Here is a 26772-nt window from a genome sequence, read left to right on the forward strand (position 1 = left end):
AGTGCTTCAGTCCAGACCCAGATCCAGCAGTTTTCCATCGACAGTAACGCGAGTGATGTCAGGCCCTGCTTCTAAGCAGCAGAAAACTCCTCAGCCTGTCCCACGCAGCAGAACCAACGTCCCACACAAGACCTCCACACCACTGCAGCATCGCAGGTACTGAAGTGTTCAGGAGAGTACCAGTGATCATAGTCAATTTTAAAAACTGTTTAAAAAATTATAGGTAAAGTCTTGTGTTTTGAGGGATAGCGAGAGATTAAAAGTGACAGCTGTGATTCTTTTAGAGTGTCATCAAAGATGAGATTTTTTTGGCATGTAAACTATGGCTGTGCGATACTGGAAAAAACTGACATTGCAATGTTTTGTTTTTCTGCGCTATATAATGTGATGAGAATATAATTTGTTGACGTGTATAGCTCTATTTAAAAAGAAAGCAAATAAAATTGAAGTTTTCTGGAGAGTCTTAACTGTATTAAGGTGCAGAAACTGAATGTAAATAAATAACACTGTATAGTATAAAGTCTTCATAGTATGTTAAATAGCATAGTTGTTAAACCTACAAATTGTATAATTTCTCATACACAAATGGTTTGAATTCGCTTGAAATCGTACAGTCAAAAGGCCTAAAAACACAAGCAACTGAAAAAAATGTCCTCTATTAAGGTTAAATTTCGCAATGTCACCACAATGTTCTGAACTGTAGTTCCTGGTCTACTATAATCCCCAACTCGACATTGCCGATTTTACGATGCGACAATTGCAGATGTGCACATTGCAATATCTATATTTTAAAAATCTTAGAATACAAGGCCTGTCACTTTTATAGTTTTGACTGGGGAAAAGTATTACGGTCAATAAGGTGAATGAAGCCCCGCCTACTAGTACAAGAGCCAATCATCGATCTCTATAAACTGATGGAGCTCCAGGGGAGGGGCTCAGACCAGACGTGAGTTTCTACGACAGTTTCTGCAGATTTAGTGTTATTCGAACATTTAGAAACACAACTAAACAGACAGTTGTTTAATTATATTGGTGATTCCAAATAAGAATTAATTCGGAAGCTTATCAAAGAGTTTAGGAGAATTTTAGTTTCCCCATGCAAACAGCATACTGGCTGAAAGAAAAGCCTTGAAGTCCGCATGAAGCGGATGCTGTGACCCGATTATTTTTTTTTCATGTTGTGACGCAGTTCCTAGAGAAACAGAATATTAAATGAGAAAATAGTGGGTGTGGCTTGTTATAATTCTACTGGATGCTGATTGGATGAAGTAAAGTAGGCATTCATTCAGAAATATCGAGGAAAGGGTTTCAGTAGAGTTATTACAACCTAACAGACTCCTCCTCCTCGCCATTTCTGTTTGATGTCAAAACTGACTGTTGGAGGGGTGTGGTTAAGCATGTAGCCACGCCCAATACCTCAGACAGACCTAATCTGAGAATTATAAACTGAAAACGAACAGGATTTTCAGATTTCAAAGATTACTATGGGCGAATATTTTTTTTTCTCAGTGACATATTAATTGTATAACTAGCAATGTGGGCTAATAAAATCAATACGTTAGTTTTGATTTCATGTCTACTTTAAAGGGAATTTAAAATAATATTTTGTGCAGCCCTAATATAAACCTCTGTTCATCATCGACTCATACACATGCACCAATTGTGTCCAACTTGCAGAACTCCTCCATTCAGCTCTGATGAAGACTCATCTGAAGAAGAAGAAGAAGAGGAAGATGAATCATCTGATGAAGAATCCCCTCAAATGCAGAAGAAAACTGTCCTGGTCAACGGCAGCACAGCCAAAGCCCAAAACACTGCTAAAACACAGTCGACGGCTCACTCGGTGCGCTCCGCTGCAGCCGTGACCAGCGCAGAACCAACAAACGTGACCACACTGAGCGACAGCGACTGGAGCGACGGCAGCGAGATGGAGGAGATCAACCTCTCACAGCTGCACAAACACACCGACCAGAACGGAAACCTGAAGAACGTCACTCACAGTAAGACTCGAGTCAGATGATGTGTTGAAACAAAAATACTGCAGATATGTTGTTATATATAGTTGAAGTCAATATTATTAGCCCTCGTTAATTTTTTTTCTTCTTCAAATATTTCCCAAATGATGTTTAACAGAGCAAGGAATTGGGGGAAAATATGACGGGGGGGCTAATAATTCTAACTTTAACTGTATGTGTTATCTGTGTGTTTTCTGTAGGTAATGTCAAAGCTCTTGGTAAAAGCCTTGAGAAACAGCTGGCAACTCGAGGTCCACACAAACCAGCAGGGGGCGTTAATACATTTCTGGAAAAGCCAACAGACGTCAGAAATACAAAGCAGAATGCAAAGAAAGAGCTTAAAGTAAGAGCTGGCCCTTTAAAAGATATTTATTGAATAGATTACATGAGTGTGACATTGAAATCTATAAAATCAAAAGACACTTTGACCTGTTGTCATAGATTTCAATGCCACATTCATGTAACCTGTTAAATAAATATTGTTTAAAGGGCCTTAATTTTAATAAAGGGCCTTAATCTTTTAATTTAAGTTATTAGGTTAAGGGCGGATCATAACCCCTGATGAATAAGAGAACTAAGGCGAAGGAAAATGAATGAATGAACGAACTTAAAATTAAAAAAGTCTTACAAAATTACTTTATAAAATACAGTAATTATTACAACACTTTGTTGGTTTTGGCCTAGAACTTTAATTTAATTTCATTTTAATTTGCATTCCTACTGGAAACTCATACCTTTTTTTTTTAAACAAAGTCCTTTTCTATCATTCATCCGTTCATTCATTTTCTTTTCGGCTTAGTCCCTTTAGTAATCTGGGGTCGCCACAGCGGAATGAACCGCCTACTTATCCAGCATATGTTTTACGTAGCGGATGCCCTTCCAACTGCAACCCATCACTGGGCAACATTCATACACACTCATTTACACTCATACATTATGGACAATTTAGCTTACCCAATTCACCTATAGCGCATGTCTTTGGACTTGTGGGGGAAACCAGATCACCCGGAGGAAAACCCAAGCACAGGGAGAACATGCAAACTCCACACTGAAATGTCAACTGACCCAGCCGGGGCTTGAACCGGGCTTCTAGCTGTGAGGCGATCGTGCTACCCACTGCACCACCGTGATGCCAATACTTTATATTATAAAGTAAAAATAATAAATAATTATTACAATGCTTTGTTGGTTCTGGCCTAGAACTTTAATTTTAGTGCATTCCTACTGGAAAGTTATATATATATTTATTTTACAAAGTCATTTTCTATCATTATTTTACATTTGAATATAAAATATAAATTTATATTTATATCATCAATTTATAATATTTTACTGGATAATATAAAATGATTTTGTAAGACTTTATGATTTAACTTAAGTTTAATTTAAATAACTAACATTTTTCAGCCTTTTTTCTCTTTCAGGCGAAAACCAAAAATGCCATTTTCATCAAGCATCCCTAGTTTTCAGAATTGATTTTTTTATTTCTGCATTAGTTAATTAGTTAAATTTGTTTATTTTCATCTCTATACCAGATTTGTAGTAAGTGTTTCTCTCCTGTGTCTCAGTATTCAGATGATGATGATGATGACTGGGATATCTCCTCTCTGGAAGATGTGCCCGCTGTGGCCAAACCCACTCAGTGTCCTGTACCCGTCAGGAAGAGCCTGGACAAGAGTCAGGACACCAGCACAAGTGTATGGGGCTCCTCGACAGGCAAAGGACACAAGCCAGGTACTTTTTACATTATTTATTTATTTTTTTACTTTATTGAGACAGTGGTAAGCACTGTCGCCTCACAGAAAGAAGTTTGCAGGTTCCAGCCCCGGCTGGGCGTTTCTGTTTGGCGTTTGCATGTTCTCCCTGAGTTGGCAAGCAATGGTCAACTCAGGAACAAAACAGGAGCATACAGGCAATCCAAAGTCGTAGGTTAATAGTCAGGTTAGGCGGCAGAGAATCAAGACACGGAAAACAAGGCAAGGTTTGATACACGAAAAGACTAGACTGGATTACATGCTTAGAAATGCTAATGGAAACAAACAAGACTCAGCCCGATGTGTGTATGTGTGTGTGAGCTGAATAAAAAGTCCTAGAATTAGTCCAAGATGAGCTTCGATCAGTGTGTGCACAGTCAGCAGGTGAACTGCAACTGGTGTGTGTGAACAGGTAAGATGGGATTTGTAGTTCTTTTGGTGGCAGATTTGTAGTTCTCCAGCGATCTGTATGGTGATTGTGACACGTACAGTAGGTGCTCTTTATTTACTTACAAGATGTTAAACTTCACACTGATGTGCACGGGCCTTAATATTTTATTATTTTTTTTCTGTTGTTAAACGCCATCTCTCATATAAGCGGTACTTCTTCAGCTTGTTGTGATGTTAACCATGCGAGTGTGATGTGCTTCTGTGTTTTGCAGGCCTCACAGATGCAGGAACGGCCAGCACTCTGAAGAGCAGTCTCGTGACCGTCAGTGACTGGGACGATTCAGATGAGATTTAGTCCAACGCGCAGAGCAATACCAAAAGCATCCTCATGCTAATATTCTATCTCACTGTAAAATCCAGGACGTGTTGTAGCTCAGGCTTAGTGTTGATTCAGGGACAGCAGTGCAAAAACAGCCTTTCACTCCATGAGTTTAACATATCCACAGTGTTAACGGTACTTTATATCAGATATAAAGGGACACCTAATGCTAGGAAACATCCAGGGGATGTTGCACTTTAAAATAAAATGATTGCCTCGTTTTTTGATAGTTTATATAATAAAAGTCTCACTGCAGTAAAAAATAGAGAGGTTTTGTAATGTGTAATGAGTAATGATTTATTAAAATGATTTTTTCAAACATTTAAACAATTATTTGTTTTTAAATAATTTCTTCATGCTGTATGTTGTCTGATTTTTCTCTGTTTTTAATGTGCGACTGCTTAGATGGAGGAATGATCACGGTTGTGAGTCTGGATGAGCCCTTCATGTACGTCCATCTGGTTTGTGGCATCTTACATCTATGGTAACACAAGTTTCATAATTTCCACAAAAATATTAAGCTGCAAATATATCGACATTGATAATAATAATTAAATGGGTGGTCCGCTACGATATCATAATTTAAACTTTAGTTGATGTATAATGTAGTTGTGTGAACATAAACAACATCTCTGAATGTAAGTTCGCTCAAAGTTCAATGCAAAGGGCTTTTACAGAATTAGCTTAGCAAAGCCTACAGCGAACAAATTTGGGGACCACAAAAAAAATCTGGGTTAATGAAATCATAAACCCTTTAGGTTATGCTCATTCACCTCATGCAGCAAAGGGGCGTGGCCAGAGGATGTTGTAATGTTAACAGAGCAGAGAAAGCTAAAATGGCGTCCAAACGCTGCTATTTCCATAGAGCATGTTCTGTTTCTGTATTTGGTCTTCTAAAGGATACGACACAAAGAAAGAAGTGCTTAAGGTTGATTTTAATTATGTTCCAGAGAATTATAAAAATATATATAGCTAGCATTTGACACAGGATAGCTTCCAGAATCTCTTCAAGTTCAGTGCTGGATTCGGCTAAAATCTCCTCAAAGAGGGAGCAGCTCCAATCATGATAGAAGAAGCTGTGGATTGTGAACCACAACCTGTCAGTATTTTTATTTGTTAAAATTGATCTATCACATGTTCAATTTCTAGCGTTAACAGTATGTTGTAGCTAGGATGTGAGCAAGGATGTAAACAACAAGAAATGCTGTTTGGTACCGCTAACAATTTAGCTACAAATTGATATTTATCCATCAAACCGCTCTACACACCTACAATTTTCAGCAGCGCTGCAGTGTCTCTCTATGCGGCCGCTTTCCATTCGTTCTACATCTCAAATAACAAACTCGCAAAAGATATGTGAACGTTTTATTTTACTTACACATGCTTATTCAGAATATATGTAAAAGACACTTGTCAGATTTTATTTTAGAGAGCAGCCGTTCTGTCAGATTCAGGCTCAAACTGATACGGGTAGCAGGTACTCTGAGTGACAGTATTTACACAGCAGAGGCAAAGTGCGTGCTATTAGAGGTGATGCTTTTCCTGGTGACATGGAGCCGATCCGCGAATCACAGCACATTATGTTAGAAAACCAATTAAACCCTCTTGAGTGCAGGCCTTTCGGAGGAACTAGGAAATATGATAGTCATTTTCATATTAGCTGAGTAGCAGTTTATAATCAAAGTGAGGTATATGAAAATATAATGTGATTTTTTACAAATGAAGCATGAACACAAACCAAATGAAGCAAAAACACAACCAAGTCTTAAAAATACACTCTGGACCAACCTTAAAGGGGTGGTCCAGAGTGTATTTTAAGGCTTGGTTGTCTAGATCAGCATATAAGCAAATTAGAATGAGCATTGGAGTGATAGTACTGATAATATAAGCTTTGCATCAGTGGAATAATTGACATTTTATTATACATTCTGATAGAAAACAGTTCTTGTTCACTATTGTTTTTACACTAATGTATATTATATGGAAGCATATTTCTGGCATACAGTAAAATAGGTATTTGTGACAGTTCTGACTTTCTTTGACAAAACTGAAAAGTTAGAATAGTTGGGTTCTCTGAACTGAAAGAAAAAACAGCCAAAATGCATTTATTTTGTCACATTAATCAATTTATGTCTGTAGATTTTAAATACATTACATCTTTTTAAAGGCCATTTTCTGAAAATGAGTAGCTCTTCCATCCATCAAACATAAAGACATGTCCATACATACTTTCCTGATTATATTCAAAATTGTATTCTTCAAAAGTTTCTGATTTACTTATTTATTTTGTTTTTAGCATTTTGTGAATTAAAAAATGATAAAAGCACATCATTCCCAAAATCCCCTCTTTAACAGGGTATATGCAGGAATCCTAAAGGTAATTTCAATACCTTTTTAAAGACCATCTCAGAATATTTTAAGACCTCATCGCCACTTCAAGTTCTAATCAGTATCAAACCTTTAACTTAATAAACAGTTGCTAATAAACAGTTTTTGTTAAATAAATCAATTAAATAAATCAACTCAGATAAGCTCGGAAGAAACAAAAGTTCTTTGCGGTTGTAAAAAAAATTGTTGATATATTACGAAGTTGTTTTCAGCGACAGGCTTCAGCCACTGTTAAAACTCGTCTTTCTTTAACCAGGAGTACGCAAACTTACATTTTCCCATTTTGCTGTCTGTTTCGCTCTATGGTTTTGTTACATGTGGAGAGCATCATATCACCTTCCCGCATTAGTCGCAAATTACGTCACATTACTCGGTATGGAGCTTGGCCAGACACACCCCGGCCTTAACAAATCGCGTGGATCGAGCACGTCGTTGTTAATATTAGGAGGAAAATATACATATTCATGCTTTTTTGGGATCAAACACTTTGGACAACGCTTGAACTAAACTTAAGACCTTGTAAAAACTTGATTAAGACTTTTTAATACCTTTTAAGGGCCTTAATTTTCTCATAATTGAATTTTCAACTTTTAATACTTTTTGAGACCCCGCGGACACCCGGTTTAAAAACCTTTACTCTTAATATGTCAAAAGAGAAACACAATAACTTCATCCATTGTTCAGATTTTTTTGAATATAAATTGTTCATGAAATAATTAGAGCACATTTCATTTATTGAAGTACAAACTCTTAACACACCAACACCACACAATTATCCAAATAGTTCATTTTCTGGCTACAACCACATTTTTGTTACAAAATTCTTATTTTTAATATATTAAATAATTAATAACTATCAAAACACCCCTATGTTTTGATCTTCGATTGGTCTTACACAATCACGTGATGCGATTTCGTAAGTCAGAGTTCACCAAGCTTGAACTTTGCACCGCAGCGAACTGCAAACATGTCGCACTAGCCTGCGTTTCCGGTCTGATGCATTCGCGTGCGTATGAATGGAAGTCTATGGGGAGAAAAATCCAGTGTGACCGCGGCTTAACACAATCAGTGACGTACAAAATCAAGTTAATAAATGAAGGGCATAAAAATATGGATTAAATCGCAGAGTCTCAAGCTCTCAAGGGAGTTTTTTTGGAAGAGTGCTGGAATTTTCAACTGCTTCGGTGGGCACAACACTTCAGTGATCTGATGATGATGTGACGTCTGTGTGTACAGGCTGAGCAGAGGTATGCCAATGCACTTCTTGACATGCAGGTAGGACAGCTGATGCTTATGTTCGGACCAAGCATTCTGATTGGACGAAGGTTTCTTTCTTTCACAGATGATATAAATTCATCTAGGCTGAATTTACACTGCAGATCTTGATGGTCAGTTATGCTTTTGTGACCGCACAACGCTACGTCTTACGTCTTCTTTTAAAAGTGACTCGTATCCGATATCTGCATTTACACCACACGTGCAAAGACGCCACGACCTTGAAAGAATATAGCAGGTGCTGAGGTAATAAAATAGCTATCTTTTCTCCATTCCTGTATTTTAATCTGTTTGCAGAGTTTAATTTTTTCATATATAGCATCGTTAAACATTGTGTTATATCTCTTTTTGGACACTGCTGCCAATTTTTGGACAAGTTAAATTGTTATAGTCTATGAGAGAAAAGTTCACATTTAGACATCTTCATTTTAACCTCATTTTAACTTTTGATTCGAATTTGAATTTTGAGAATTAGACAATTAGCGTTGAGAATTAGAAAGTAAGCATTAATTCATAAGCATTTTAATGTCATGTCCATTGTTGACATTATATAAGAAATAGTTTTATATTGTTCACATGGTGGATGTTGTGCTCTTTCCCTCTCTCCCTCCCTCCCTCTCTCTCTCTCTCTCTCTCTCTCTGTCTCTCGTTAACATGCTTAAAGGGATAGTTCATCCAAAAATGTAAATTTACTCACTATTATGCTGTGGTCACACTAGAGTTTGAGCATGCGAAATTCTGTCGTACGGCACTGCAAAAGGGGGCGGGATTAAACAAGATGATTAGACGTTTAAAAAAGCGAGCGATTGCTCCATATTTTAAATTTCTGCACAGAGAGGTCATGTTTTGATCCTCGATTGGTCTCACGCAGTCAAAGTAATGCGATTTCGCAGGTCAGAGTTCACCAAGCTTGAACTTTGCAACGCAGTGAACTTCGAAACCAGTCTGACACATTCGTGTGCGAATGAATGAAAGTCTATGGGGAGAAAAGTCTAGTGTGACCACAGCTTTACTCTAGGGGTGTCAAAGTCAGTTCCTGGAGGGCCGCAGCCCTACGCAGTTTAGTTCCTACTCCAACACACTTAAGCTGCGGTCACACTTGGCTTTTCCTCTCATAGACTTCCATTCATACGCATGCGAATGCGTCAGACCGGAAACGCGGGGTCATGCGTCCAGTTTCGCTGGTTGCTGCGGTGCAAAGTTCAAGCTTGGTGAACTCTGACCTGCGTAATCGCATCACTTGACTGCGTGAGACCAATCAAGGATCAAAACAGGACCTCTCTGGACAGAAATTTAAAACATGGAGCAATCGCTGGCTTTTTTTAATGTCTAATCATCTTGTTTAATCCCGCCCCTTTTTGCAGCGCCGTACGACAGAATTTCGCACACACAAAGCCCGGTGTGACCGTAGCTTTACCTGTAGGTTTCAAACAAGCCTAAAGGACTCAATTGGTTTGATCAGGTGTGTTTAATTAGGGTTGTAACTAATCTGTGCACAGCTGCGGCCCTCCAGGCACTGACTTTGGCACCTGTGCTCTAACCATAAACAAACATCCTATGGAAGTCAATTGTTACAGGTTTTCAGCTATCTGCAAAAGATCTTTTGTGTTCAACAGAGGAAAGAAACGTTGGATTGGAATCACTTGAGGGAGTAAATGTTCATTTTTAGTTCTTTTTAAATGCAAAAACTTGTGCATTGTGACAATATAAGGTTTTTTGGTCCATATATGAGATTTAAGGTATGGGACTTAATTGCAGAACTCTATTTCTAGATGTAACATGTCACAATTGATGTCGTTTACTACCATTTTTTCAATGACATGCAACTCATTTTGAAAATCCAATCTACCTGATTGCACTGCAGACACGAGGGCACGTATCCAATCCATAAGGGATACATTTCCTCATATGAATAAGGCCTGAATCTGATCTGAGTGAATCGGAATCCATGATTGAAATTGGGCTACTTGAACCATACAGTGTAAATGCAGCCCTAGACCTCATAAAGACTAGAGTGATATTGAGATTTAAAGAAACTTTCAATTGGAACAACCAAAATGTCACCTACCCTGCCTAGACATCACAGTTTTGTGTAACTGTAGACAGTCCCTTTAAGGCAAGTCATTTCACTCGACGCCCATCTTTGAAATGGCTCTCGGGCATTTAGTTTGAATGGGGAACATCAAATTCTCCAAAATTGCTTGCCAAGCTTACGATTAAATGTCACATTAGAAATCACCAATAAAATTAAACAACAACCGTCTCATAAGTTTCATTTCTAAACGTCCAAATCATACAAAATCTGCAGAAACTGGTCTGGTCTGAGCGCCTCCCCTGGAGAATCATCAGTCTACAGCGATCAATGATTGGCTACTGTATTAGGAGGCGGGGCTTTATTCGCCATATTGGCCGTTACAATTTTCCCCATTCAAAACGATACAAGTGTAACGTGGATGCTGAGGCTTTGTTTGAATCCATATGCGGAAGTTTATTAATAGGGTGCGACATCAACATATTAACAGGCAAATAGTTGGTAACAGGAAAGCAGTCCAAACCAAGCGACAAGCAAAGGGGCAAATCCAGAAGACGTAGTAATAATGCAGGCAGAGGATCAGTGCAACAACAATCAGTCCAAAACAGATCAGAAGGGCAAAGGCAGAGAACGTACGTGGTCAAGAGAGGCAGGATCATACACAGGAATGCAGTCAAGAAAGTCACTAGGAACAACGCTTGGTACGACAGGTAAACTGGCAATACTTCGCAACCAAGCATGGCCTGAACACTCACTGAAATACAGGACAAACAGGAAGTGACTGCAGAGGGAGTGGTGCTAAGTCAGTAGTTGGGCGAGGGCTCCCTCTGCTGGCGTGGCGTTACAACAAGTAAGATGTCTTGTGTATACTATAGTCTTTGCTTTAGATATCATTTACCAACCCATTCTGTCGGTTTCTGTCTGTTCTACAGAACCATTGTTTTTCCAGATCCAGTGATATTTCAGAGGTAGGAGCTCTTGACGAACTGACGTGTGGTGCCTCTGGATGTAGAAGACGCCTTATTGTTGATATGTGGTCTGCTGGTCCTTGAGGATCGCGAGAAGCTCACCGACTCTGATACTTCAGATCTGACGGAGTCTCGCGGTTTATCGGAGCGTCGAGGTCTTGAGGGCCGTTCGCTTCTGGAGACACGCGACTTCTTTGATGGGGCTTTAGACACAGCAGTTATTTCAGACTTCGAGGAGAGTGCGGACACCGCTGATGTTTTGGAGTTTGAGGAATGTTCGGATATGATGGAAATGTTTGTGCGAGAGGAACGCAAGGCATTGGCCTCCACAACAGGAACGCTGAGAGTCGGTGCACTGAGGACGAAACAAGAAAAAGTCGATTAAAATCAAATAGTCCATTCATTCATTGATTTTCCTTCGGGTTAGTCCCTTGTTTATATAGGGGTCGCCACAGCGGAATGAACCACCAACTTTTCCAGCATATGTTTTACGCAGTGGATGCCCTTCCAGCTGCAACCCAGTGCTGGGAAACACCCATACACTCTCATTCACACACTACGCCCAATTTAGTTTATTCAGTTCACCTATAGCGCATATCTTTGGACTGTTAGGGAAACCGAAGCACCCAGAGCAAACCCACACCAACACGGGGAGAACATGCAAACTCCATACAGAAATGTCAACTGCCCCAACTAGCGACCTTCTTGCTGTGAGGAGATCACTGAGCTAACGTGTCGCCCCCAAGCTCTGCATTATTCATTTATAATATAATACATATATTATTATTATTAGTTAAACACTTACTGAATGTATGTCTGAGATGAGAGTCTGGAGACTGAAGCTATAAAGAAAGCCCCTCCCGTGATTTGAACAGCACATCCCGACCATCCAAGAAACAGCGGAACTCCCAATTCATATCTGAAAACATGAACAACTTTTGCTAGCATTACAATAAAAAATATACCGCAAATACAAGAAATGTTAATCATTCTTTTATATCCACGTTCTTTTGTGTCCACATGAAAAAACTAGAGAAATTTATAGTCAATACAAAAGCGTTTTTTAACGATAATATTTACCTTATTCTCTGCGTACGAGTGGGTGCAGCCATTTGAATCATTTTGGCTCGAGACTTGTGGTCTCATTCACTTCCATTCATTTTTAGACGTTAAAAACGGCTCATTTTGCTGCTTAGTGTTGCAAACTGATATTTTCTTATTATATTATTCTACTTTGTCTGTATTGTCATGCAAACACTTGTTTGTAGAGTAAGTAGTGTGACTATTTATTATTGTCATTTCTCCCATAGGCAGCTGAATCGGAAGTTCTAAAGCAATCGCAAAAATGAGCGCATTTCCACATTGAAGAATAAGGTCAATAAAGTACTCATTCATTCATTCATTTTGGCTCAGTCCATTTATTAATCAGGGGTCGCCACAGCAGAATGAACCGCCAACTTATCCAGCAAATGTTTTACATGGTGGATGTCCTTTCAGCTGCAACCCAACACTGGGAAACACCCATACACTCTTATTTACACTCATACACTACGACCAATTTAGCTTATTGGTTGTACCGCATGTCTTTCAACTGAGTGGGAAACCAGAGCACCAGGAGGAACGCAGGGAGAACATGCAAACGCCACACAGAAATGCCAACTGAGCCGGGGGCAAGAACCAGCTGCCTTCTTGCTGTGAGGTGATCATGCTACCCACTGCGTCACCATGACAATCTAGCCTACAGAGGACAGATCTCGTCACCTAGCAAACTTAACAGCTTTGGTTAATAAGTGGTAATAAATTTTGTAATGACTTTTTTTTGAGTGATTTTAAAACTTATTTTAACCGATCTGAGGGCAAACAAGGTACACATATTGTAAACTGTCTATAAACTCACTTTTTAGTAAGACATTTCATACTGTTTTTGGATATCCAAGTAAAATAAACCTAATTCATACATTTCATACGGAGTTTTCTATTATTAGCGTCCTGCCATTATCAACGCGAAATGAATCTTGTAATGTTCGAGGCTGCAAAGGACCAACCGGTTGTATCCTTCATTGCCTGAGAAACGAAGGACGCATTTTGATGCTGCATTTGAAGCAGGCCTCGAATTTCTGTTCTATTTTCCCGCCGTTCGTTAGTGTTCATTAGCTCCACCTGTGTTTACATCCCTGCTTGTCATTAGTCAGTCATGTCTTATGTATTTATGCTCTTGAGTTTTGGTTAGTCCTCGTCCGGTCTATCGGCAACCTCATTGGTATTCTTGTTTCCCAAGAAGTGTTTGTTAATAAACGAGAAGACGTTTTTGATCGTCTCTGTGCGTCTGTGGAGAGTGCTCCCGCCATGACCGGTAACTCAACAGCTAGAGTAATATAAACAAATTACCGCATAATGTAGTTACTGTACCTACAACTACAAGGAATATTGTACTACAATACAACAAAGGTTACTGTAGGAAAGTTTGAAGTGTACTAGAGTAGTCCTATTTATTATTACTACACTTAAGATTACACTTTGCTAAGGGTTGTATAGCCGCCCTGCCGAAAAAAAGCAGCATTTGCTGGTCAGGTACCAGCATTGAGACCTGCAAAACCAGCATCAAAACATATTTTACCTGCATGCTGTTTTTTTTCAGCAGGGCTACAATATACACTCACCGGCCACTTTATTAGGTACACCGGACTAGTACCGGGTTGGACCCCCTTTTGCCTTCAGAACTGCTTTAATCATTCGTAGCATAGATTCAACAAGATACTGTAAAATTCCTGAGATTTTGGTCCATATTGACATGATAGCATCACACAGTTGCTGCAAATTTGTCAGCTGCACATCCATGATGTAAATCTCCCGTTTCTCCACATCCCAAAAGTGCTCTATTGGATTGAGATCTGCAGACTATGGAGGCCATTTGAGTACAGTGAACTCATTGTCATGTTCAAGAAACCAGTCTGAGCTGATTCAGTCTGAGACTATGACTGTGGGCATAAAGACATGGACATGGTCAGCAATAATACTCAGGTAGGCTGTGACGTTGACACCATGCTCAGTTGGTACTTATGAGCCCAAAGTGTACCAAGAAAATATCCCCCACACTATTACACCACCACCAGCAGCCTGAACCCTTGACACCATGCAGGATTGATCCATACTTTCATGTTGTTGATGCCAAATTCTGACCCTACCAGCCAAATGTTGCAGCAGAAATCGAGACTCATCAGACCAGGCAACGTTTTTCCAATCTTTTATTGTCCAAATTTGGTGAGCATGTGTGAATTGTAGCCTCAGTTTCCTGTGTCTTTTACTGCTGTAGCTCATCCGCCTCAAGGTTGGATATTTTGTGCGTTCAGAGATGCTCTTCTGCAGACTTCGATTGTAACATGGTTATTTGAGTTACTGTTGCCTTTGTATCAGCTCGAACCAGTCTGGCCATTCTCCTCTGGCGTAAACAAGGCAAGAACTGCTGCTCACTGGATTTTTTCTCTTTTTCTGACCATTTTCCGTAAACCCTAAAGATGGTTGTGCGTGAAAATCCCAGTAGATCAGCAGTTTCTGAAATACTCAAACCAGCCCGTATGGTACCAACAACCATGCGCCACGTTCAAAGTCACTTAAATCACTTTTCTTCCCCATTCTGATGCTCTATTTGAACTGCAGCAGATCGTCGTGACCATCTCTATGTGCCTAAATGCATTAAGTTACTGCCATGTGATTGGCTAACTAGACATTTGCGTTACCGAGCAGTTGGACAGGTGTACCTAATATTGTGACTGGTGAGTGTAGGCCTACAGTTAACTATTGTACAGTATGGTTCAAACACAATTTACTATAAATTACTAGTATTTTTTTCATGTGAGTGGAAACTGTTTCTATGATAAAAACAAAAATACTAATGTCAGGACTTAGTCATGGTTATTTTTGTTTTGGTGGCAGAGTCTGGACTGCTCGTGTCTTGCTCCTTTCACTCAAACCCTGACATCTCAGAAATAAATAGAATTGTATTGTATAGTAAAACTTCATGTACTTACTGCAAGCCAGCTATTGTAGGGTTGTAATACTCTGCATAAATACGCTCAGCATAAACAGCATAACCAGCGGACGCCAGCAAACCTGAGACAACAACACGGTCAGTCAAACACACACACACTAACACACACACTGAACTCTCCTACGATGATATTGTGAAGACCTTTACCCCCTGATACGTGACAGATGCCTGCTGCACGCACAGATCGGTTCTTCTCATTGTCGTTTCCTCCAATGTAGGTGCACTCCATTCCTACAAGGCTGAGGATAATAGCGAGAACTCCGACACCCATGCCGGCCATCAGCAGAGCTCTCACGATCTGAAGATAACCTGGACATACAAAATCCACAGCACTGATTATTATATAAACCTTAACATTATAATCTCTTCCTCTACATTCCACAAATACCGTCTATCTATCTATCTATCTATCTATCTATCTATCTATCTATCTATCTATCTATCTATCTATCTATCTATCTATCTATCTATCTATCTATCTGTCTATCTGTCTGTCTGTCTGTATTTGGGCTGTATTATTAAGAGAAAAAACGGACACTAAACTATACGAAAAAATACTTTTAAATAATTCATAAATTTAAATAATAATAAAAGAATTAATGATTTTTTAAAATCAGATATTTAAATTTAAATCAGTTATTTAAAAGTAAATTATTTACTGAAAATATTACTTAACAAGTGCTCTTGTGGTACTTATACACTAAAAAGTGAGTAAAACTTGTTGACTTCACTTTAAAAAGAAAGTGATTAAACTTATTGCCTTAAATGTATTGAGCAAATAAACTACATGCATAAATATAAACTTAACAGTTCCAACCCAGCAGGCACATGACGTCAGATTGATGTTGTACCACAACATCGTCGGACATTGCCTTTTGTTTGGAAATGAAAATCAGGTTGACGTCAGAAACCAACGTTGAACAGACGTTGCATTTTGGTTAGGCTACTTTCCAACGCAACCTAAAAACAACTAAATGTCAACATCTAATGATGTTACAGCTTGACGTTGTGTGGATGTTACCACTATGGCATCTACTCCCAGGAAGCAAAGGATTCTGGCCCAGATTTGACATAAATCGGGCACAGTAGGCATTTATCCAGCACTGGCACACAGCATGTGGGCCAAACATGGCCCTGGTTTGGCAGAGGTGGCATCGTATTTAAGGCGGCACACAAGACTTGGGCCAGATGTAAAATGTAGTATTTGGCCCAGGTGTTAATAATTGATATGTGGGCCACATAAGTTTGACCTATCTTGACTCGCATTTAAAATACATTTTTATTATTTTCAAATAAAGAAAATCATTTTTACCAATCATGTAGCTTCGAGAAAAAAGCACACCTAAAGGGTTTATTAATTTCATTGCAGTGACACGCTAACATTTGGCCCAGTTCAGGCTCAGTAATGGGTTATTAACTTGGTTGAGACTTGGCCCAAATATGGTCCAATATGGTCCCTTGTCTAGAAGCCAGACTTGGTCCAGTCATGTATCATAATTCAATGCGGCATGTGGGCCAAGCAAAAGCTGACTGTGTAGGCCAGAGCTGGGCCAGAGATATTTTGCTACAGTATGTGGGCTATATCAGACGTTGGATTTTAGTTGTCATACCTGACGAATAAATTTTGACGTCATTGGTTTAAGATGTTGGCTCGATGTTGAATTTTGGTCACTTTCCAACACAAACTAAAATCAACAATATATCAACGTCATTACTGGACGTCAAAATAACATTGTCCTTAAACACTGGCTATGCAAATCTAACCTAATATTAACGTCTTATGATGTTGTGTGTCTGCTGGGAAGTTACAACAGGTTTACTGACTTTTTTTAAGTAAAGTGAATTTGTTCCTTATAAGGCAACACCAATGGGTTTACTCACTTTTTAAAGTAAATTAAATCCTTCTTACTGTATAGTTGCTATGGTAGTACAACAAATATGGCAATATACTAACGGAACTGGATAGAACTGATAGAAAGCAGCTAACACAACTGACAACTGCTAGAGAAGTGGATCTCTGAATATGAAACAGAATGCAAAATGCAGGATAAACAGATTATGAATTAATTCAGCAGCACCCTAAAGAGACAAAAGATCTATTTAAATGTATCTGTTGCCAGTTTAACATGCATATCATAAAACTTGCTTTGTTTGTAATGAAGTTACAAACGCATGAACACTTGAATATGCAGCCTGAGCTCACGAGGAAATGTAAGTATTTTACGTTTTGTCAGTTTAGTGGCTAAATAGTTTAAGTTCAATTATACGAAAATCTATGATTTTTAAAAAGGAGGCGTGGCACCAAACCCCACCCCTAAACCCAACCGTCAATAGAGGATAAGAAAATCATACTAACTTGTACAAATGAGATCGTACAAATTCATATGAATTAGGCACTACAACAAAAAGTTACGAATTACCTTGACATTGCATTGGAATATGAGTATTTAATGCACATTATGCATGGTGTCATATCACTCCGCTCTTATTGTGATTTTTCAGGAGTGAAAGGGTGCTGATAACTTAAAAATACTTCCTCTGTGTATTCTTCTTATGTGGTTGAAATGAATTTATTGTATACCTTTTACCTATTATTGTATACCCTATTGTATAGCAGTAGAGCACCTTTGGGTTGGCTGAACAGGAGATTTGCAAGACGGATGTGCAATCTGCATCTACTTTGTGATGCTTTAATGCTAATATGATGATATATTGAACTATTGAGTATCAACATTGATGCATGAAAGTTGTCCTAGAGGTTGTAAAGCAAACGGTAGTAATGTTCATACCTTCGACAGCCCACAGCACAGGGAAGTCATAGCATCTGGTTGTGGAAGCGGAGTCGGTGAAGCATTCTCTCCACAGACTGGACCAGTGCCAGCCCACCGATATGATGTTGCTCCCACCGACCCCTCCAATAGGAGCGACCTTCCAGGCTTCCATGGCCATTGAACAGGACACAAAGATCCATCCTGTCACCGACAACAGAAACCCCCAGATCTGCATTGTACGCATGTTCATCTTTCCTCAGGTTCTATTTTCTCCCCTTTTTTGTCTTAAAACTTTGCTACTTATCTAAAATATACTAAAGTTTCTTTCTCTTGCAGCATCAACATGTCGGTTTGTGGTCCATGAAACAAGACTGCTCTGCCTGGGACCGGTCAGTAAACTCACCAATTGCTCATGTGAATCTATGACTCTCCATTTTCCCAGGGCCTTGTTTTTAAGTTTCTGGAAGTCAGATGACTGCTTACCTGGCTTTCAGCTCAGATTTCATACATAAACAACCCAGCGAGGATCACACTACATGCATGCTGGCTGACAGTCTAATTCATAATTATCTTCATTTATTTTTAACCTAAATAGGCCTTTGTAATGCTTTGTGGATGCTTTAAAAGAGTACTCATTATGGAAATAATATACTTTAAAGGGACCTATAATGTAAAAATCACTTTTAAAAGTTGTGTGGCAACTGTGTGTGAATATATCAAGCTTCTAATGGTAACCATTAATGTATTTTTTATAACCACACTTGATAGAAACACTCTGCGAAGCACTTTGATTGACATTCTCCTTTTGTACAAGTTAGGAAGATTCTAAGGGCCCATACATTTATTTCTGACCAAGAGATTATTAATAATCAAGGGCTCGCGCCAATTCCCAACCCACTCTTCACTTTCAGTCGCGATACCAACTCCCACCCTCTCCACCCCCCAGCTCTTAACTTTCAGCCGCAATACCAACTCCCACCCTCTCCACCCCCCAGCTCTTCACTTTCAGTCGCGATACCAACTCCAACCCCCCACCACTCTTCATTTTCAGCCGCGATACCAACTCCCCCACTCTCCACTTTTAGCCACGATACCAACTCAACCCCCCCCCTCCGCTTTTCACTTTCAGCCACGATACCAACTCCAACCCCCCACCGCTCTTCATTTTCAGCCGCAATACCAACTCCCCCACTCTCCATTTTTAGCCGCGATACCAACTCAACCCCCCACCCCTCCGCTTTTCACTTTCAGCCGCGATACCAACTCCAACCCCCCACCGCTCTTCATTTTCAGCCGCGATACCAACTCCCCCACCGCTCTTCATTTTCAGCCACGATACCAACTTCCCCACTCTCCACTTTTAGCCGCGATACCAACTCAACCCCCCCTCCGCTTTTTCACTTTCAGCCGTGATACCAACTCCAACCCCCCATCACTCTTTATTTTCAGCCGCGATACCAACTCCCCCACTCTCCACTTTTAGCCACGATACCAGCTCACCCCCCCTCCCTCCGCTTTTCACTTTCAGCCGCGATACCAACTCCCCTCCTCCCATCACACCAACCGCTCTTCAATATCAACTTGTCAGAGGGCCCATGGTGGCCAGCGGCGCCCCTGCATGAGAAGGGAAAACCCCACCCATCTCTTTATGCTGCATCTCCTGAAGATAGTGTCAGCGACTAATGCCGAGTTCAGACTGCACGATTTTCTAAGTAGTCATGTCACAGATGTTTTCACACTGCATGACTATCTGGGAAGCATTCTTTCACTTCACTGCAAGATGTATCGGCAAAAGTCACACTGCATGACTTTACAATAGGAAGAATCGCTGACAATGTTGTCTCAGTCCGCAAACTACATCTCACAACCAACCAAACACACACCAAACAATTCAAGGACATGCAGTATATCTTTTGTTAATTACTACATAATGAGAAAAAAGCCTTTAGTGGGGTAGAAAATGTACTTTTTTTGCTTACCTGGCTTTTTAAGGGAATTAGCAATTCCTCCTCAACTTTTTTTCTATTTCAACCGGTTGTGGTATTGCTCAGTTGACACGTCAAACAAACACAGGGTGCTCCTGCCAAATTTCCACTAGTTTTTCCTCCATTTGGGTCCAAATAGACCCAGAAGCTCTTTTAACTTCTCCTTCAACATCCCGCTGACCTGCAGATACCCATACTAGTGGATGCCGCTCTCTCACTGGCTGTAGGAGATCGCTGATGTTATTTTCAATCGGAACTCATTTCACACGGCATGATTTTGAATCGCAGACAGCTCCAGATATTTAGCAAGCCAAATATCTTATGGGTGTCTGCGATTCATCCGTGATTCTCTCAGATTGCCTCTTTAATAGTTCACACTGTGTGATTGTCAGTCCGATATGCCTGTGATTTAAGGCATCCGTCTGCGCTTTCTCAAAACCTCCGAGTCAAAATCAGGGCTAAAATCATGCAGTCTGAACTCAACATAAGGGACTTATAAATGTGGAGTTTTATGTGCAGAAATGATCACTATAGTCTCATAGACTTGTTTCTGAGCCACTTTTTGTTGACGTTTTCAGTTTTTCACACAGATAACATTAGTCCTATTTTGAATCTGTCGCTATGCAATTGTAGCCCCGCCCTCTTTTGAAAAGTGCAATCTCATTTGAATTTAAAGAAACAGTCACCAAAACTACACAGTAAAAAAATTGTGTAGTATTTTTAGCTGAAACTTCACATGCACACTCTAGAGACATCAGCAAATTATTTTACATCTAGTAAAAAGGAGCATAATTGGTCCTCTTAAATAAAAAATTGATTTCAGTACAAAGTAAATTAAAGAAACAGTTCACTTAAAAATAAAAATTCAAAACTGATATTAAACTTTTATGAATTTCTTTCTTCTGCTGAACACTAAATATTGGTATACTAAAAAAACAGCCATTTACATTCATAGGAACAAAAAAATATTACTTTTCCTCCTCAACAATCTTTCTTTGCCGTCAATGAAAGAAAGAAACTCAAACAGGATTGGTACAAGGAAGATGAGTAAATGATGAAAGAAACTTTATTTTTTGTGTGTGTGAAATATTTCTTTAAGTGCTCTTACAGTGTTTTTTTCCAACCGCTTAGACAAAATCTTTTCTTGTCACATGATTTCTAAAAATGCAAAGGTACACTCCAAATCTCCAACACCATCAGCTGTTTGTCAGCCTTGAACTCAGAATTCAATTGAATAAAACTCTTTCTTCAAAACACTACACACAACTCTCTACCTAAAACACAAACATCTAACAGGAATACACTTATTCACCAGATCACGCACACACTCCTCACATGTACAAACACTAATTTCTTAACTGGTGATCAGTAACCAATCACTGCTTTGCTCTATAGTATAGGCCATATGGGACAACAGGCTGTTCTGGTACAAAAAAAAGGTTTGCCACCCATCCACAATTTGTAGTTTAGTACCAACCCCATATTCACCTTTTCTAAATCCTTAATTCCTCTAAAAAAAAAGAATAGAGGAATTCTTCTGAGCCCAGTGCTGTTTCAAGAGTTCACACTCAGCTGATGATTGATAATAAACCTTGTTTGGCATGCTGTCCCGGGAGAAAGCCCTGAGCTTTTGAGATCCTTAAGTCCTGGGCTCCTCCCTTTTTCAGTTTACTTAGATTGCGTGTTTTTGGACTGTGGACGGGGAGACGGGAAGAACGAGCTAACTCCGCACAGAAATGTCATCTGGTTTAGTAGGGACTTTAAACAGAGACATTCTTGCTGAGGCAACAGTGCTAATCACTGGGCCACCATGTCACCCATCTGGAAAGGAGGGGGAGTGGGGGATGGGGGGGGGGGGGGGTCTTCAAGACGAAGATGTTAAAGTAAGAAAACTCTGGTTATTTATAGTGAGTTAGGAATCATCTGATTGGAGAATTAATCATAAGCTGAAGCGGGACCATCTGAGAACAATCATAAGCACGTGATCCTCTCGAAATTAGTATGAAAAAACAAAGTGTAACCCTACGCTCACATGCTGCTTCTCCAGACAATGGACGCTTCTCCCCCTGAGACCCCCCACACACAATTGTGTTCTTCACTGTGTGTATTCTTAAGAACTTATTTTTTCTTTATATGTTTTTTTTTTTTTTTTTTTACATTTTTACATACAGTATGTTTATGTTTTTATGCTATATACACCAATAATGTTTGACCTATAACTATTTTCTGTTTCTTCATGTCTTCATTGGTGTTTACAGTGTACCTTTTCCACCTCTCAGCAGATTACTGTCACGATAGAACATTTGATTGAACTGTAGAAATAAGCCCATGAAGGAGCAAAGAGCTTTAGATCTAGAACAACCGTGTTTATATGTTATATCCAAAAGTGTTATATTATGATAAGTCTTAAGTCTTATGATAAGTTATATTAAGTATTTGACATTTGATGCAAATGCTTCATTCTGACACGTGCTTATGGCATTTTGAATGCAGTGTTGAAGGAAATGTAAGGCATTTAGTGGATACAATTTTGCAAATTGTGTGTAGAGTTTTGAAAAAAGGTGATGCTGTTTTGAAAACGTGTGTGAGCTGTTGGAAAAAAAACTGTAAGTGCATGTCAATTGGAGTATATTAAAACTCATTATAGGCAAACTTAAAAATATATTAGCTACTATAAAGTCCAGTATAGTAACAATGAATAATACATTACACAATTTATTCATCGTTTTAGTTAATAGTTTATAGAGCTTTAAGTAGTTTCAATCCTTTTATTTGCAATCTGTAACAGTTTTCTTTTAATCTTATCATGATGAAAGTACATTGTAAGTGCGCATGTAACATGACTAAGCACACATCTTTTCCCCCAAGGGGTTTCATAAGTTTATAAAGAAACTTTTATTTTCACAGAAAACAGCCTCAGGGGTCATAACATTATTAATTTCATGAAAGTGTGTGTGTTTGAGTCTGTGCATGTGTGTTCAAAGGACTTACTTAACACTATGCTATTAGGTGTGTGTGTGTGCGTGCGTGCGTGTGTGTGTGTGTGTGTGTGTGTGTTTGATGTTGCGTTATGAACTTTGATCAGCTTTTGAAGGACTTTCTTGTTTCATCTCCTGGACAAGGTAAGAGAAAAATAAGACTAGTGCTTTAGAGTCTAGACCAGTAATTTTACCATAGTTTTACATAATCAAGCGAGGACAGGAGTGTACATATACATCATTGTTTACAGGGAGAGCATCAGCCATTATCTAAATGACTCTTTTGGAGGGGGGAGAAAGATTCAGATTCAGATGCCTTTTAGTCTAAAGCAAGCTCATGATGCCATCTGGTGGTCAGTTTTAGAATCTTGAAAACCGTTGGTCTGTTCAAGGCTTATGAAATGACACACTGTCTTATATTGAATAAAATATTTCAAAACTATCAAAATTAGCGATTTATGTATGTATAGAGTTATCTATAGTACATTTATCAAATTGTCAGTCTGTTATTTTTATGTGCTTATTTTTGCCTACCTCATTCATTAATTTTCTTTTCGGCTTAGTCCCTTTATTAATCTGGGATCGCCACAGCAGAATGAACCGTCAACTTATCCAGAATATGTTTTATGCAGCGGATGCCCTTCCAGCTGCAACCCATCACTGGGAAACAACCACACACACTCATTCACACACATACACTACGGACAATTTAGCTTACCCAATTCACCTGTACCACATGTCTTTAGACTTGTGGGGGAAACTGGAGCACCCAGAGGAAACCTACGCGAACGCAGGGAAATACCAACTGACCCAGCTGAGGCTCCACACAGAAATGCCAACTGACCCAGCCGAGGCTCGAACCAGCGACCTTCTTTCTGTGAGACGACAGCACCACATACTGCACCACCGTGTTGCCTTGCCTACTTCAGATATAGGTTAATTATTTCACTATATTGCAGAGAAATGTGCTGTTTGACTATGGCGTAGTGGTTAGCTGGTTCAAGTCCCAGCTGGACCATTTAGCATTTCTGTGTGGAGTTTGCATGTTCTCCCCATATTGGCGTGGGTTTCCTCTGCGTGCTCCGTTTTCTCCCACAGTCCAAAGACATGCGCTATAGGTGAATTAAATAAACTAAATTAGCTGTAGTGTATATGTGTAAATGTAAGAGTGTATGGGTGTTTCCCAGTGATGGGTTGCAGCTGCAAGGGCATCCACTGTGTAAAACATGTACTGGATAAGTTGGCGGTCCATTCCGCTGTGGCGACCCCTGATAAGCAGAAGGAAAATGAATGGATGAAAAAATCCCAAATTTCACAATCACATCCTTTATTATTTTTTTAAAATATTTTAAAAGCACTATATGTGAGGAGGAGTGTGACAGGAGAAGTGGACTCTGGCAGACGGTCTAAAGACTGAGCTCTGCGTCTCCAGTTTCCACTGATCAGGAGGTGAAGAGAGACTTCAGCTGCAGAGGCCCATGCAAGTTTCCGACTCAATTTCCGAACGGAGACTGTGTGTTCCTGTGGTTGCTGGAGCGCAGCTGTCTTCTCTCTCAGCAGTTCACCTGACCTGGAGAGCTTTCTTATTGATAGCATTGGCTAATACTATGATTTATTGTTTGTGGGTACACCAAAACTAGAACAATAGTATTCACACTGCAAAAAAATGTCAGTTTTTCATATTTTGTGATTAATATTTTTATTTGGTTATTTATTTTTAATGGCTTATTTATGGTTTTGAATGGCATTACGGTACCTTGATCTTTCTTATAATAACTTTTAACCTTGAGAAGTTGTAAAAAGTAACTTTTATTAATTAATATAATCTTGTAATAAACTCCCAGTACATTTTCTGTTATTTTACTTCTCTCTATATATTATTTCATAAACATTCTATTATTTCAAACTACTAAAATGTCAATATATGTCTCTTTGTTAAACTTTAGAGTTTCAAAAGATCATCAAAAGGCGACAGAGCAGAGATCAACATCCCATAAAGCAATTCACAACAGTAAATAAACAGAAAACACCTGTGAATCTCAAAATAGGGAAACTGTTAATAAACTCATAATTTTTTACAGTGCACCCACCACCCTGGTAGGATATACACAAATGAGCCTTACCATTATGAATATACTGTATATAATGACCTGTAGAACCTATTTTAGCCCACAGAACACTGGGATTCATTAGCTATGTTTCCATTCAGAGGTGTGAATTAAACCTGAGTAGTGCCAGACGGAATCTGTGGATATTTTTTGCTATTTCTGTGCAGAATTGTGCAAAAAATTTGCGGATTTATGTGGAATGATTTTGGGAGTATCATAACTAAGGGCCTACTCACACTATGCTATCCGTACCGCCTCTGGCTTGCATGGTTCGGGATCTGTAGAGCTGCGCATCGTTGGATTTGCCCTTCAATATTTGGACTCTCAGTAGTGATTATTAATCCACACTGAACTGAGCTCAACTGAACTGAACTTAAACACTACAAACTGAACAACACTGTTCCTATTTACTGTGACCTTTTATGTGAAGCTGCTTTGACACAATCGACATTGTATAAGCGCTATACAAATAAAGGTGAATTGAATTGAACCGTGCCTAGGCCAGTTTTCCGGATCGTTTGAGAAGTGTGAGTGCTCTGAATCGGGCTCAGACACGGTTCACTTGGCCGGCCCTGGCCTGGCTGGAAGAGGTGTGCCAGAGCGCAGTTCACTTGGGCTTTGGCACGGTATGTTTGTAGTGTGACTGCAAAGCGCGCCTGAGCCCGAAACTGAAGACGAGACGTAACTTACAGGATTGTTTCATGTATTTATTAATAATTTTTACTGTTCAATGAACAAAAACTGTCGTAGATTATTAAAGACGTAAACCCCTTACTGCACGGCAGCTGCACCTTCAGCAAACCTCCTAATTCCTGCAGCACGAGGACTTTATGATTGTTTATGAGCGTCAAAAGTTGCGGGTATGTTTGCGAATTATTTGACTGCGTGTCACTGTATATCAAACGACTAAAACAATATAACTAAAGAAATCTCCACTGTGCTGAGTGAAAGAGCTTACTGAACAGCGCATTATCGATGACGTAAGCATGCCCAGGCCCGAATGTAATGTGAGTGCAGGCCGTCGGGGGAGACAGGTGGGGGGACAAGCGTGCTTCGGCCCGGTTCAAGGCAACTGTCCATGGTGTGAGTACGCCCTAAAACCTTAATAACCTTACTAAAAAGTAATACCTTTTTAACTTGTATTTAATGTTTACAATGCTAATCCAATTACATCCACTTTATTTGCTAAACAAGCAAGCGACTCATGTAATGTCTCCATTAAAGGACAGAAAATATGACTTCACAAACTGTATTGTAAATAAATCATATGGACATTTTTATATAAGTCAATACTGAAATTAAAAACTGAATAAATATAAATTTACACAAGTAAATAAACAGATTCAATGATGGACTAAAAATCTGCGGAAATCTGCGCGCACAGATTCCGTCTGAGCCTACCTAAGAGCAAAAAATGGAATATCGCATGAAATATTTGCGAATAAATCACCATTTCCATTCAATGAGTCGATGAGAACAAAATCGGCACTTTGATAAACTGGTGCCAAATTTCAAAACATAAAAATTGTATGTGTTTTTTCTTATAAAATAAATGACTTGCGTTTAAAAAGATTAACACAATTAACGCGTGGTGGCCTATCTGGAGCTCAGATGCCCAAGACAGTTCTGGAGGTAATAATACTGAACCACTTTAATGATGGACTTTTGCTGAGGAGATTTA

At 39.3% G+C, this 26772-nt stretch overlaps 2 protein-coding genes across 2 annotated transcripts in view; one reads left to right on the forward strand and one right to left on the reverse strand.

Annotated features, from left to right (window-relative positions):
• Positions 1-4845, forward strand: part of dzip1 (DAZ interacting zinc finger protein 1) — a 31285-nt gene extending 26440 nt beyond the window's left edge. Inside the window, exons 15-19 of the mRNA XM_056459463.1 lie at positions 3-156; positions 1678-2000; positions 2216-2358; positions 3584-3749; positions 4432-4845. Coding sequence (XP_056315438.1) covers positions 3-156; positions 1678-2000; positions 2216-2358; positions 3584-3749; positions 4432-4514 — 869 coding nt within the window. The 3' untranslated portion in view covers positions 4515-4845. The remainder of the gene's footprint in view (positions 1-2; positions 157-1677; positions 2001-2215; positions 2359-3583; positions 3750-4431) is intronic.
• A 5146-nt stretch (positions 4846-9991) lies between these two features.
• Positions 9992-18460, reverse strand: cldn10e (claudin 10e). Its single transcript, XM_056459452.1, has 5 exons — positions 18039-18460; positions 15397-15558; positions 15230-15311; positions 12007-12120; positions 9992-11556 (listed from the first exon to the last, which is right to left on the reverse strand). Exons 1-5 carry the CDS (start codon positions 18268-18270, stop codon positions 11196-11198), a joined length of 951 nt encoding a protein of 316 aa, XP_056315427.1. The 5' UTR covers positions 18271-18460; the 3' UTR covers positions 9992-11195.
• Between the last annotated feature and the right edge of the window lie 8312 nt (positions 18461-26772).

Source organism: Danio aesculapii, chromosome 6, assembly GCF_903798145.1.
Source record: "Danio aesculapii chromosome 6, fDanAes4.1, whole genome shotgun sequence".
NCBI lineage: Eukaryota > Metazoa > Chordata > Actinopteri > Cypriniformes > Danionidae > Danio > Danio aesculapii.